General features: G+C 42.4%; 1 protein-coding gene across 2 annotated transcripts; it reads right to left on the bottom strand.

Annotated features, from left to right (window-relative positions):
- Nucleotides 1-1,522: 1,522 nt before the first annotated feature.
- On the bottom strand, nt 1,523-3,777 carry LOC108367913 (uncharacterized). Of its 2 annotated transcripts, XM_017622617.1 has the most exons (3): nt 2,670-3,777; nt 2,222-2,579; nt 1,523-2,153 (listed from the first exon to the last, which is right to left on the bottom strand). In XM_017622617.1, the coding sequence occupies exons 1-3, from the start codon at nt 3,637-3,639 to the stop codon at nt 2,135-2,137; spliced, it is 1,347 nt and encodes a 448-aa protein (XP_017478106.1). In that variant the 5' UTR covers nt 3,640-3,777; the 3' UTR covers nt 1,523-2,134. The 2 variants fall into 2 exon arrangements, with proteins under 2 accessions (XP_017478106.1, XP_017478104.1); XM_017622615.1 differs by having other exon boundaries at nt 1,523-2,579.
- Nucleotides 3,778-12,572: the final 8,795 nt, after the last annotated feature.

A 12,572-nucleotide genomic window follows, 5' to 3' on the forward strand; every position in this document is an offset into this window, starting at 1 on the left:
ATGATGATGGGAACTATTCCCAATTAAAAAGAAAATCGCGCGCCAAAACTTAACCGTCAGAAAGTGTCAAAATGGCTTCAGTTGCAAGTTTTTACTAGTTTTGCGTTCAATAACGTTTTTTGAAAATTTTCTCTTGTTCTCAATTTAACTCTCTATTTTTCTTTTACGCTTTCGCTGCAAGTACTTACTGGAAAAGTTTTTGAATGTAGCTAATATTTCAGTCTTTTTTGTGTTCATTACATTTTCAATGAAGTCTTAAAAAAGTGGCCTACTTTTTTCTGACGTTTTATGCTGCACAGCTTTTTTGATGCTTTTGCGAGCGTGCCTGCTGCAATAGATCGGCTCTTTCTGAATTGGCTTTTAATGTGCAATTGCACCCATTACAGCAAGCCTCGTAACCTCAAGTGTTTACACAACCAGCCTTTGAACACGGGATCCTTAGTCCAAGAATCCAGAAAAAAATCTTTTGAAGCAGCTGCAGCAAAACACAAAGATTGTAAAGATTTTTTAAGAAAATAATTCAAAATCAGTTCTACTTATAAGATTTAGTAACAAATAAAAATTACTGGGAACTTAAAAAACGTATTTTTTTACACAAAAAACTTTCAAAATTCAACACGGTACAAAAAACGTCCAAATGAAGTTAAAAACGTCAACCTGGCAACGCTGCGTGGCGCCTTTCAAACGCACTGAAACTATTACGTATCTTTGTATGCATGTACAGTTTTGCTAAGTTATTTAAGACGGCAAATATGCCTCTGACAACCACCAAACCGTAATATTAGAAGACAAATGCGTCACTAAAAATCATGAACGTGAACTCTTGGTGAAAATGTTGGACCAAAGTGTTTCAATACACAGTTAAAAATTTCGGTTTTAATTTCAAACTTTTTGGACTACATATATGACCAAACTACAGTTTCAGTTTCAAATACAAACCTTATAAATTTAAAAAAAACAGGGCACATATGTATGTTGGGTTTAGAAATTAAACAGTTCGGTTTAAATTTTAAACCCAAACATTTTCATAATTAAGAATAAAAAATAAAAATAAAATTTCATGCTCCGTCTGATGGCGATTGAACCCGGCCAGCCTTATTAGCAACCAATTGTATCAAGCAGTTTTGCACACTCAGCTACAGCCACGCATGTAAATGTGCTTTCATATGTTGAGTTTGAATCAACACCACATTTCGCTGTGTGCAAACATTTTCTATTTCGGTTTAGATTTTAAACCAAATTTTCTATATATGAAACCCAGAAACTAGAATTAAAACATTTTGGTTTGGTTTTTAAACCACGAACTTTTTGGACTAAAATTTGAACCACAATATATAGGGATTATAACCCTCACTAAGAAGAACTCTCCTTTCAGTGTTGCGAAAAAAAGGGGCTGAACACCTTTTGCAGAGAACACCTTTCTGCGCAGGCGGCCTTCGGCCGCACTTAGGAATTATAACCCTCACTATGTAGAATTCTCATTTCTGTGTTGAGAAAGAAAAGGGGCTGAACACGAGGGGTATTCTATTTTTGTAACCTATGTTTTACATGCCCGTACACGATGAGAAACATTAAAAAAATGATAACTGCGTTTTTAGTTTTTTTTTTATTCAAAAAAGTACACGCACCAAACGATTTTAAAATTTATATGCGCATATACACACAAACATGTACAAATACATTGGCCATATATGTATTGGTGTTGACCGCTTTGCTATTTGTTTTCGTTTGCATTTGTTTTGTTATACTTATTAATTATTTAATTTATTAGTTATTTAATTTGACATTAGAAGAAATAAATTTCAAATTTAAGGTTCTTTCATTTTTACAAAATGAATATAAATCTTTCACTTCTTTAATGGCTCGTTCGGCACATATATTAGACCGTTTTAAATTTGGAATGGCTGAATCTTCCTTCACCCAGTGTTTTTTTAAACATTGATGGGCAGTTTTGAACGGCTTCACAGATTCTTCCAAGCATTCAAAATTATTGTTGCGAAAACGTTGGTCGGAAAACCATACTTCGTACCAAGCACTGCATATAAATTGACAAACTTGTAAAAGTTTTGCTCTGTGATTGGGAAGGAGTATAAATGTGAGCAATGCAAGAATAGCTCTGGAGTTCCAACGGGCGTTACTGAGCGATGGTAAAACTCGAAAGTTAATGTATGGAAAAACGTTATGTTTTTGATAATACTTAAAGTATTGTCCAAGTTCATACAAATACTGCATGTCATCGCGCCATTTGATATTAGGAATTTTCATTTTTTCGCCGCTTTGTTTGAAGTTTTGTTTCAGATTTTGAAAATCAGTTATTAAATCTGAAAATATTTCGTAGGGAATATGTGGTGATATTGCTTTTGCGACAAGTAATTCATTCATTACATGCTTCAGAATTAAATCCAAAACATGGTGTTGGCAACCAACATATTGTGGCGGTGTCAAACATTTTTCTTCAAAGCATGATTGTAGATAATGAACAATTCCATTTTTTTTCCCGGTATTCACATTTGTTGTATCACATACAATCATTTTAATTGAGTTCCACAAATAAAATCGGTCTAGAATTTCCTTTATGCCTGTAAATGTAAGTAGAGTTAGAAATGTATATTTTTATATATAAATTTATATTATATTTATATTATAAAATCTTAATTTTTATTTCTTACCTTCAAATATTGTGACACTTTTCCCATTCTCAAGCACAATTACCGCTACTCGCACTTCTTTAGTTTCATTTGACAATACCACTACCTGCGCTTCCTTTTTTCCAAATTTTTTGCCGTCAAAATGAAGACACCAATTCTCTTTTTGTAACGTTGTCATATATTTTGCTTCCAATCGCTCGGCTGATTTCATTGAGGCTTTATATACGGCAGATTGTGAGGGTGCAGGAATATCAATGCCTGATTTCACTAATATTTCACATACTTTAGTTGTTTTTTTGCTACTCAAACTTGTTTTCTCTATCATGTCTACTGCGATCTTTGTTTGACACTTGACTTTTCTAAGTCTTTTTGTAGGTGTTTCAGGGTGATACAATTCATTATCTCCTTCCAGGGACGATATTGTTGTATCAGATTCACTTGCATTTATAACACTTTTCTTTTGTACGGTGACTGGTTTAAGTAAAGAAATTTTTGATGGATGAATATTTGTTTTCTTTTCAGTGGTGTATCCAACATCTCCATTGGAATTTTGTTGAAGTGCATACAACTTTTTGTCCTCAACACTCAGCCAAATGCCATTTGGATTGGTTATATCAAACAATTGTCCAAAAACTACAAAAACTTTTCCATTAGGTCGCTTTAAAAACTTCGAATAATTTTTTAAGAGATTTTCTACTTTTCTTTCAATTGAAGTTTTAGCTATACTGGGAAAGTTTAATTTTGTCCATAAATCCAGCAATACGTCGGCAATAATTTTAAATCTTGCTTTTTTACTTTTTTCGACGTTTGCCAATGAGTTATATCTACCTATTATAACAGTCTTCTTAGGTATTCTGCAAAATGCGTTCAAATTTTTATCAACCTGTTTTATTTCTTGCCGTCTATTTTTGTTTTTCTCGAAGCGAATCAAAGAGTTTTCCCATCGTTGCGAATTTCTTGAAATTGCATTAGAACTTTTCTTGAAACTCATTTTTTTCCACTGTTTAAAAATGTTAATTGTTTATGATCAGAGAGCACAAAAAAAGTAAACTGCTTGAATCAATTCAGAAAGAAAATAAAGGCAGAGAAGTACTCAGTTCTGCCTTCAAAATAGCGGTAAATATTTACCACAACCAAGGCGAATTCATACATGGTGATAGCATGTGAACAGCTGATTGCTTGTTCTTCCGCTTAAAACAACAAAAGAAAATAAGAATAAGAACTAGAAAGCAAACGAAAACAAATAGCCAAGCGGTCAACAGCAATACATATATGGCCAATGTATTTGTACATGTTTGTGTGTATATGCGCATATAAATTTTAAAATCGTTAGGTGCGTGTACTTTTTTGAATAAAAAAAAAAACTAAAAATGCAGTTATCATTTTTTTAATGTTTCTCATCGTGTACGGGCATGTAAATTAAAAAAAAAAAAAACCCAAAATAGAATACCCCTACTGAACACCTTTTGCAGAGAACACCTTTCTGCGTAGTTTAGGAGTCATTGACCAAAGTGATTTAAAATATTAAACTGCTTTATAAACATAGGAATTCATTTAGTTCAATGCATATTTGGCCAAATTTAAGATTATTTCAATAACTTTAGTCTTTTTCTACATCCCTTTAAACACCCGATCTAACATTTTGACAGGTTATTTCTACGTTTTTACAGGATATTTCTATGTATTTTTCAGGCGGTTTCCAGGCAGAAAAGAGCATTCGTCACTTGTATGCATGCACAATGCCAACGACTGCCAGAAGCGCACATACAAGTGACAAATGTTCTTCTTCTGACTGGAAACCACCTGGAAGATACATAGAAATATCCTGTAAAAACGTAGAAATGACCTGTCAAAATGTTAGACAGGGTGTTTAAAGGGATGTAGAAAAAGACTAAAGTTATTGAAATAACCTTAAAAATTGGCCAAATATGCATTGAATTAAATGAATTCCTATGTTTATATAGCAGTTTAATATTTTAAAGCACTTTGGTCTATGACTCCTAAACTTAATAGAACTTTTCTTGCTGCTATGTTTATATAGCAGATTAATATTTTAAAGCATTTTGTTCAATGACTCCTAAACTTAATAGAACTTTTCTTGCTGGTTTTAAAGTTTTTTTATATATATTGAGTGTAACCCTGTAGCACATAGAATCAGGTGATCCCAGCTGTGAAGCATTTCGGGAAAACATCTGATTCTTTTTTCACTTGTAAGTATGTACAATGTACGAAGCATAAGCAAAAGGAAATTGAAATAAAACTCGTTTCAGTTTTTTTAAACACTGGCTAAAAGCAACACATTTTGTATTTAAACAGTGTTTTCCAAGTTCGGAAAATATGCATTCAGTAATGGTGTCCAATTTTTCGTCTTTTATAGTTAACATGTGTAAAACTTTAGGTTTTATTCCATTATTTTCTGAATCGAAATACAGAATTACTATCGGCAATAATTTTGTTGCGCCGTAGTTACTGGTGTCGGTTGACACACTCACAAATGAAGTTTGTTTAATTTCTTCTATAAACTCTGTTGTCGAAAGTGGAGAAAGAACATTGGATACAATAGCAGTAGCTTTGCGTCTATTACAGGTTACTTTCAACGCGTTTTGCGATTCTTTAAATAAAACTTTATTTAAAGCCATAGTGCAATCTAGTGATAAAAATTACATATTATGACATATGGTGTGGAAAGCCATACACTTTTCGATGGCACTTTCGAAAATACATTGCCAATTCTATTAGTTGATGCTCTTCCCGTGCTTTTGCGAATTGATATGAGCTATAATATCATTTACACCTTTATTAGCAATGGAGATTTTTAACGAACACAAAGTGCAAGTTACTTCCCAATTGAAATCTCCCTTTGCCATAAGCGGATATTTTTGTTTTAACACGCAACTAAAATTGCATTTGCGCTTGGGCATCGTTTGAATAAACTAAAATAAACATGAACATATTACAAATCTAAGCGAGCAATAGACAGCCTAAATTAACTACATGCTTTTGTATATCTCTTTACACTGGGGTTGCCAGACGTACTGCTTTTGGCAGTAAACGTACTCCTTTTTATTGCAACGTACTCCCTTGTACTCCCAAAAAAAAAAAATCTGGAAATGTACTCCTTTCTTAGTTTTGTACTTCTTTTTTGCTCCTTTTTCCAGCTATTATAATTTTATCATATACAGGGCGTAAAATAATAACTGTTGCATAGGTTTTTTTTTTAAAATAAAAGTGACCTTTATAGATTTTGCGAAAAAAGTACTTTATTGTCAATTATCCGCTGATTTCACTTAATGTTATTAACTAGTTTTTCAATTTTAAGCTTCATTTGGGTTTACCAACGGTAAACACTTTGAGAGAAAGCAGCAGGGCACACAAGTCTTCGTCGGTTACTTTATAACATATCTTCTGTAACCATAGGCTAATTTCCCCTATTTGGGTCCTTTATGATCCGTCTTTTGCCCAACATAAGGCCTCAAACTCAGCAATCGAAAAGACTCGGAACTGGTGGCCAAGAGTCCATTCACTTGACCAACCCTATAACAGGGATAATAAATGCATTTTTGCGGAATTGTACCAAACGTCAGATAAAATGTACCAAATCAAATCAAAATGTATGAACGAAAAACTTTAAACACTTTGGCAAAATCAACGAATGTTTAAAACAAATATACATTTATTCAACGCCTTTTCAATAAACATCTTGTAAAAATATACATATATGTATTAAAAGTAGAATAAAAATTAGTTTAAAGACTCTGTATGTATATTTATATGTATCATGACAAAAACTTTGATACGATTTCATATAATCTTTTGCCTTTATTAAAGAACCGAGGGTTTTTACTTGTAATCTATTTCTACGTTTAGTTTTTATCAGATTCTGAACAGGAAAGACACGTTCAACATGTAACGTAGCTTTGCCTATGCCACAATAACATATTCAACATCACCCTAGCATACGTCTTACAACTGCACATAAGTACCAATATATGAACATACATACATACATATTGGTAGGCGTACACACAACCTAACATACCAACAAGACTAAAAGCACCCCTATGTACATACATACAGGCGTACATACGCATACGCGAAGCTGGCATGGTAAGCACATGCAGATTTCACAAACAGCAACTTGGATACTCATGCGCACCAACAGATGGAAGAAGTTCACTGCGCAAAAGCCATAACACGGAATAAACCCATTTACTTCTCAAACGGTTCATACAAAACCAGAGCTAAAGCTGACAGCATGAACTCAACCAGCATCAGTTGTCCGTAGGTAAGCACGGAGCGCAGCCTGGGCTTCGGGCCTATTTGGGGCGCTCTTGGCTTTCCTCCTCGGAGGAAGACTAATTGGTTGAGGGGGGCTGCAAGGGGGGGAATACCCCTCAGGCAACACCCCAAAACCAGTATGGGCTAGACCCATTTTTGGTTACGGTCTCAAGCAGACAGGGGGCGAGATCCGTTTGGGCTTGCCCAATTCCGAACACCCCTGCCTGCTTGCGATACCGCGCGGCTAGCGGGCGCTGAAGGGGAGGGAACCACCTCCCTACAGCGCCTAGCGGCCGCGAATACATACGGGGGGACTCGGCAACCTTTCGATGCCCTGGGGGACCATACCAATCATCGGTTGTCCGTAGGTATCATCAAATCTGGAACGCCAGCACCGCTACCGCCCTGAGGCCGACATTTCACCGAGGACCGCCCGATATTCACTGCCATCCAGGGCCGCCGCTATAATCATCGTCACCGTTAGGGCCCGTACCGCCGCTCTAATCACCGGGGGCCGCTACTATTACTGCCGCCCCAAGGCTGACAATTCTATCGAGGACCGCCCGCTATTCACTGTCATCCAGGGCCGCCGCCATAATCATCATCACCGCTAGGGCCCGTACCGCTGCTCTCATCACCGGGGCCGCTATTACCACTGCCGCCCCAAGGCCGAAGCTACAACCGTGGGCCGCCCGCCATCATCACCGAGGACCGCGAACGCTAACTATCGCCAACCAGGGCCGCTGTCACCATTGCCACCATCAGGGCCCGCTGCTACTGTCTTCATTACTGGGGCCGCCGCCATTATCGTCGCCCCAGGCCGACCACTACTGCCCGTCACGAGTACGGTAATCGCCACTACCATCACCGCCCAGTACCGCTGTCACCGTCGTAATTAAAAGGGGCCGCATTTACCCTTCGCCACAATCGGGGCTGCATACAACACCACTGCGGGAGGTCGCTGCCGCCCTCATCATTATATGGGCCACTGCCAACGTCACCGCTGAGGCCGCCACCACCACTGCAAGGGAACTGCAGGCTGCCGTCGCCGTCACAACCACCGCGACTGCTCTCATTGCCACGCTCTTCGCTACGACTGACACGTACCACTGCTAATCTCGCTGTCACTAGTAACACTCCCGTCACCGTACAATTACCCGCCGGATAATCTCCGACACCGACTGCCGACTCTCGCCCTTTACCTTCCGCTCTCCCCTGCACGACAAGTTGCCGGCCTTCTAGATAGCCGCGTGTGTGTGTGGGTGTGTTCGACTTAATACACAAATCATTGTGTTTTATTTGGTGGGGGTTAGTGGGACCTTCGCTGGACTCTGGAGCGGCTGAGCATACCTCAGCCTTCGACAAAACCCACCTCATAAATGGCGCCCGAGCAGGGACCCAGCTCTGCAGGCGCATGTGCAAAAACCTCAACAAGCACCAACACTGCGGAAGCGGGTTCATCGAACACACCACGACAAGTAAATGACACACGGATGAGCGACAATGATACCACCACACTAAACACTGACTCTCTTGGCTTGATATATCTATTGAAGAAAGAGAGATTGGTGCAAGAATGCCAGAGGCATCATATACCCATTGAGGGGAGCACCGTCGCCGATCTGCGCAGCACTCTCAGTAACTTCGCCAGGGCAAAGAGAAACCGCAAATCAACCGAAAACCTGCTCAGAGAACTGGAGATGGAGATCGCTGCCGATGAAGCTAGCATGGCGAAATCACCACACGAACTAACTCCGGCAATTAAGCTTGGTGACTCTCTCTTGCACGCCGGGGGGGCAAAGCCAACCGCCCAGAAACGAGACCATATGAGCAGCGCCGAGGTGGTGAGCACCGTCCGCCGTTGGGATGTTCACTACTCCGGTGGCGAGACTCTGCACGACTTCTTGGAGAGGATTGAGGAGCTGGCGGAATGCTACCAAATCACGCCAGACCAACTCCTCCCAACCCTATCCGAAATACTCCACGGCAGAGCACTACAATGGTTCCGCGTCCGAAGGCCACACATAACCACCTGGGCTATTCCGCACCGAAGTTGAACGGTTCTTCCTTCCCCGTCGACACGTCAGTCAGCTGGAAGACGCTATTCGCCAGCGGAAACAGCAGAGCCGAGAGAAGGCCAAGGATTACATCCTAGCCCTCCAAACGCTGATCCGACAGCACCCAACGATGTGCAGCGACGACCACTTGGAGCGCATCTACGAAGGCTTGCGAGTGGAGTACCGACTATTTATAAAACGGAGCGAGTTCCGGACTATCGAAGAATTAATGGAACTCACCGACGAACATGAGCTGCTCAAAAGCGAGGAGGCCAGGCAAACCAGGCAAGCAGCACACTGCCTATCCACTCCAGGCGAACGATACGATGCGAAGAACACCTGCTGGAGGTGCAAAAAGCGCGGACACCACCGATTCCAGTGCAGAGGTCCGAGGCGACTATTCTGCTCACGATGCGGACGAGATGGAACCCTCTCCAGGAATTGCCCGTGTCACGAGGAGAGGACAGCCATCTTCAAGTCACCCACCGATCAACCAACCACGTCTCAACCAGGCTGGCAAGGCCCCGATGGCCGCTTCTATGCGAACGTCCTGGTCGAAGGCATGAACATCCGAGCCCTAATCGACACTGGAGCCACCTTAACATACATCAACGGATATCTACGCAAGCAATTGGAACAGCGCAATATTCAGCCACATCCTAACAAACGAAATGTTCAGCTAGCCGACCAAACGTGCGTCGCAAGCACCCTGTCCAAATTAAGTACAACGGCCAAGCAACAAACACACTGGTGGCCGTCATCCCCAATCTGGCTGAAAAAATTATATTGGGAATGGATTTCCTGGCAAAGCGTGGCATCGTCGTGTCACTAGACAACCAGCCGCTAGCTCCCGCCCCACCGCCGAGACTCGATACTACACACGCGCTATGCAGCCTAATTGAAAGGGCACACTTGAACGAGGAACAAAATAAAACACTAGCCGATTTTTTGGAAACTCACAGAGAGCGATTCTCCAAAATCACCGGGCCCAGCACCGCCGTCGAACACGAGATCACACTCCGGCATCATCGCCCACTAAAATAACGCTATTACCTACGCAACCCTGCCATGCAGCAAGTGATAAACGCCGAAGTGGACGAGCTCCTCGTGGGGGAAAGGATCGAACCATCCAAAAGCGCATACAGCTCCCCTATCGTCTTAGTTCGGAAAAAGCAAGGAAGTTGGCGCATGTGTATCGATTACCGCCAGCTCAATGCCGCCAGCGAACCAGACGCATACCCGTTACCTCAGATTGGAGCAATCTTGGATCAGTTGAAGGAGGCAAAATACATCTCCACGATCGACCTCAAAAATGGGTATTGGCAGATACCTTTAGCCAAGCACTCACGACCATACACCGCCTTCACCGTACCTGGTCGAGGACTTTTCCAATGGAAAGTGATGCTCTTCGGACTACACTCCGCGCCCGCAACGTTTCAACGCGCCCTCGGCTCCATTCTCGGACCCGCCCTGCAACCTAAAGTATTCGCGTACCTGGATGACATTATCATACTAGGCGATACCTTTTCCGAACACCTGTCGTACCTCCGGGAAGTCTTCGAAAGGCTTCAGAAACATCAAATATAAATTAATTTCGAAAAATGCAGCTTTGTGCAGCAAAAATTGCACTACTTAGGCCACGTCATCAGCTCCGAAGGAATCCAAACTGACCCCAGCAAAGTCGCCGCAGTACGCGAGATGCCCGCACCACAAAATATCCGAGAACTCCGAGGTCATGGAATATATAGACTGAAACCACCATCAACCAACACAAACCACGTTTTCTTTTTTTTTTTGCTAATTCTTGTATTAACACAAAAAAAAAAATCAAACTTTGTACCTATTTATGAGCATATGTATTACAAATCTCATATCATTATAAATTAAACTTTGTACCTATTTATAAGCACATGTATTACAATCTCATATCATTATAAATTAAACTTTGTACCTACTTATACACACATATAGCTATTACAACAAAAAAAAAATAATAAAATTAGATAATAATGAATAATAATCAATAAAAAAACAAGACCGCCCCACACACACCGACCGAGCCAGGGTACAACATACTCTGGTAAATAATACCTAAGGCTGGCCCTAAGGTAGTGCAGGCCTCAGGCCAAAACTCTAGAATACCGCAACTTGTCGTCCGCCGAAGTGGGAGGGGTTCTGTAACGTAGCTTTGCCTACGCCACAATAACATATTCAACATCACCCTAGCATACGTCTTACAACTGCACATAGGTACCAATATATGAACATACATACATACATATTGGTAGGCGTACACACAACCTAACATACCAACAAGACTAAAAGCACCCCTATGTACATACATACAGGCGTACATACGCACACGCGAAGCTGGCATAGTAAGCACATGCAGATTTCACAAACAGCAACTTGGATACTCATGCGCACCAACAGATGGAAGAGGTTCACTGCGCAAAAGCCATAACACGGAATAAACCCATTTACTTCTCAAACGGTTCATACAAAACCAGAGCTAAAGCTGACAGCATGAACTCAACCAGCATCAGTTGTCCGTAGGTAAGCACGGAGCGCAGCCTGGGCTTCGGGCCTATTTGGGGCGCTCTTGGCTTTCCTCCTCGGAGGAAGACTAGGGGGGAATACCCCTCAGGCAACACCCCAAAACCAGTATGGGCTAGACCCATTTTTGGTTACGGTCTCAAGCAGACAGGGGGCGAGATCCGTTTGGGCTTGCCCAATTCCGAACACCCCTGCCTGCTTGCGATACCGCGCGGCTAGCGGGCGCTGAAGGGGAGGGAACCACCTCCCTACAGCGCCTAGCGGCCGCGAATACATACGGGGGGACTCGGCAACCTTTCGATGCCCTGGGGGACCATACCAATCATCGGTTGTCCGTAGGTATCATCAAATCTGGAACGCCAGCACCGTTACCGCCCTGAGGCCGACATTTCACCGAGGACCGCCCGATATTCACTGCCATCCAGGGCCGCCGCTATAATCATCGTCACCGTTAGGGCCCGTACCGCCGCTCTAATCACCGGGGGCCGCTACTATTACTGCCGCCCCAAGGCTGACAATTCTATCGAGGACCGCCCGCTATTCACCGTCATCCAGGGCCGCCGCCATAATCATCATCACCGCTAGGGCCCGTACCGCTGCTCTCATCACCGGGGCCGCAATTACCACTGCCGCCCTTAGGCCGAAGCTACAACCGTGGGCCGCCCGCCATCATTACCGAGGACCGCGAATGCTAGCTATCACCAGCCAGGGCCGCTGTCACCGTTGCCACTATCAGGGCCCGCTGCTTATGTCTTCATTACTGGGGCCGCCGCCATTATCGTCGCCCCAGGCCGACCACTACTGCCCGTCACGAGTACGGTAATCGCCACTACCATCATCGCCCAGTACCGCTGTTACCGTCGTAATTAAAAGGGGCCGCATTTACCCTTCGTCACAATCGGGGCTGCATACAACACCACTGCGGGAGGTCGCTGCCGCCCTCATCATTATATGGGCCACTGCCAACGTCACCGCTGAGGCCGCCACCACCACTGCAATGGAACTGCAGGCCGCCGTCGCCGTCACAACCACC

The sequence above is a fragment of the Rhagoletis zephyria genome, unplaced genomic scaffold (assembly GCF_001687245.7).
Source record: "Rhagoletis zephyria isolate East Lansing unplaced genomic scaffold, Rhagoletis_zephyria_1.1 Rzeph_scaffold_02859, whole genome shotgun sequence".
In the NCBI taxonomy this organism is placed as follows: Eukaryota; Metazoa; Arthropoda; class Insecta; order Diptera; family Tephritidae; genus Rhagoletis; species Rhagoletis zephyria.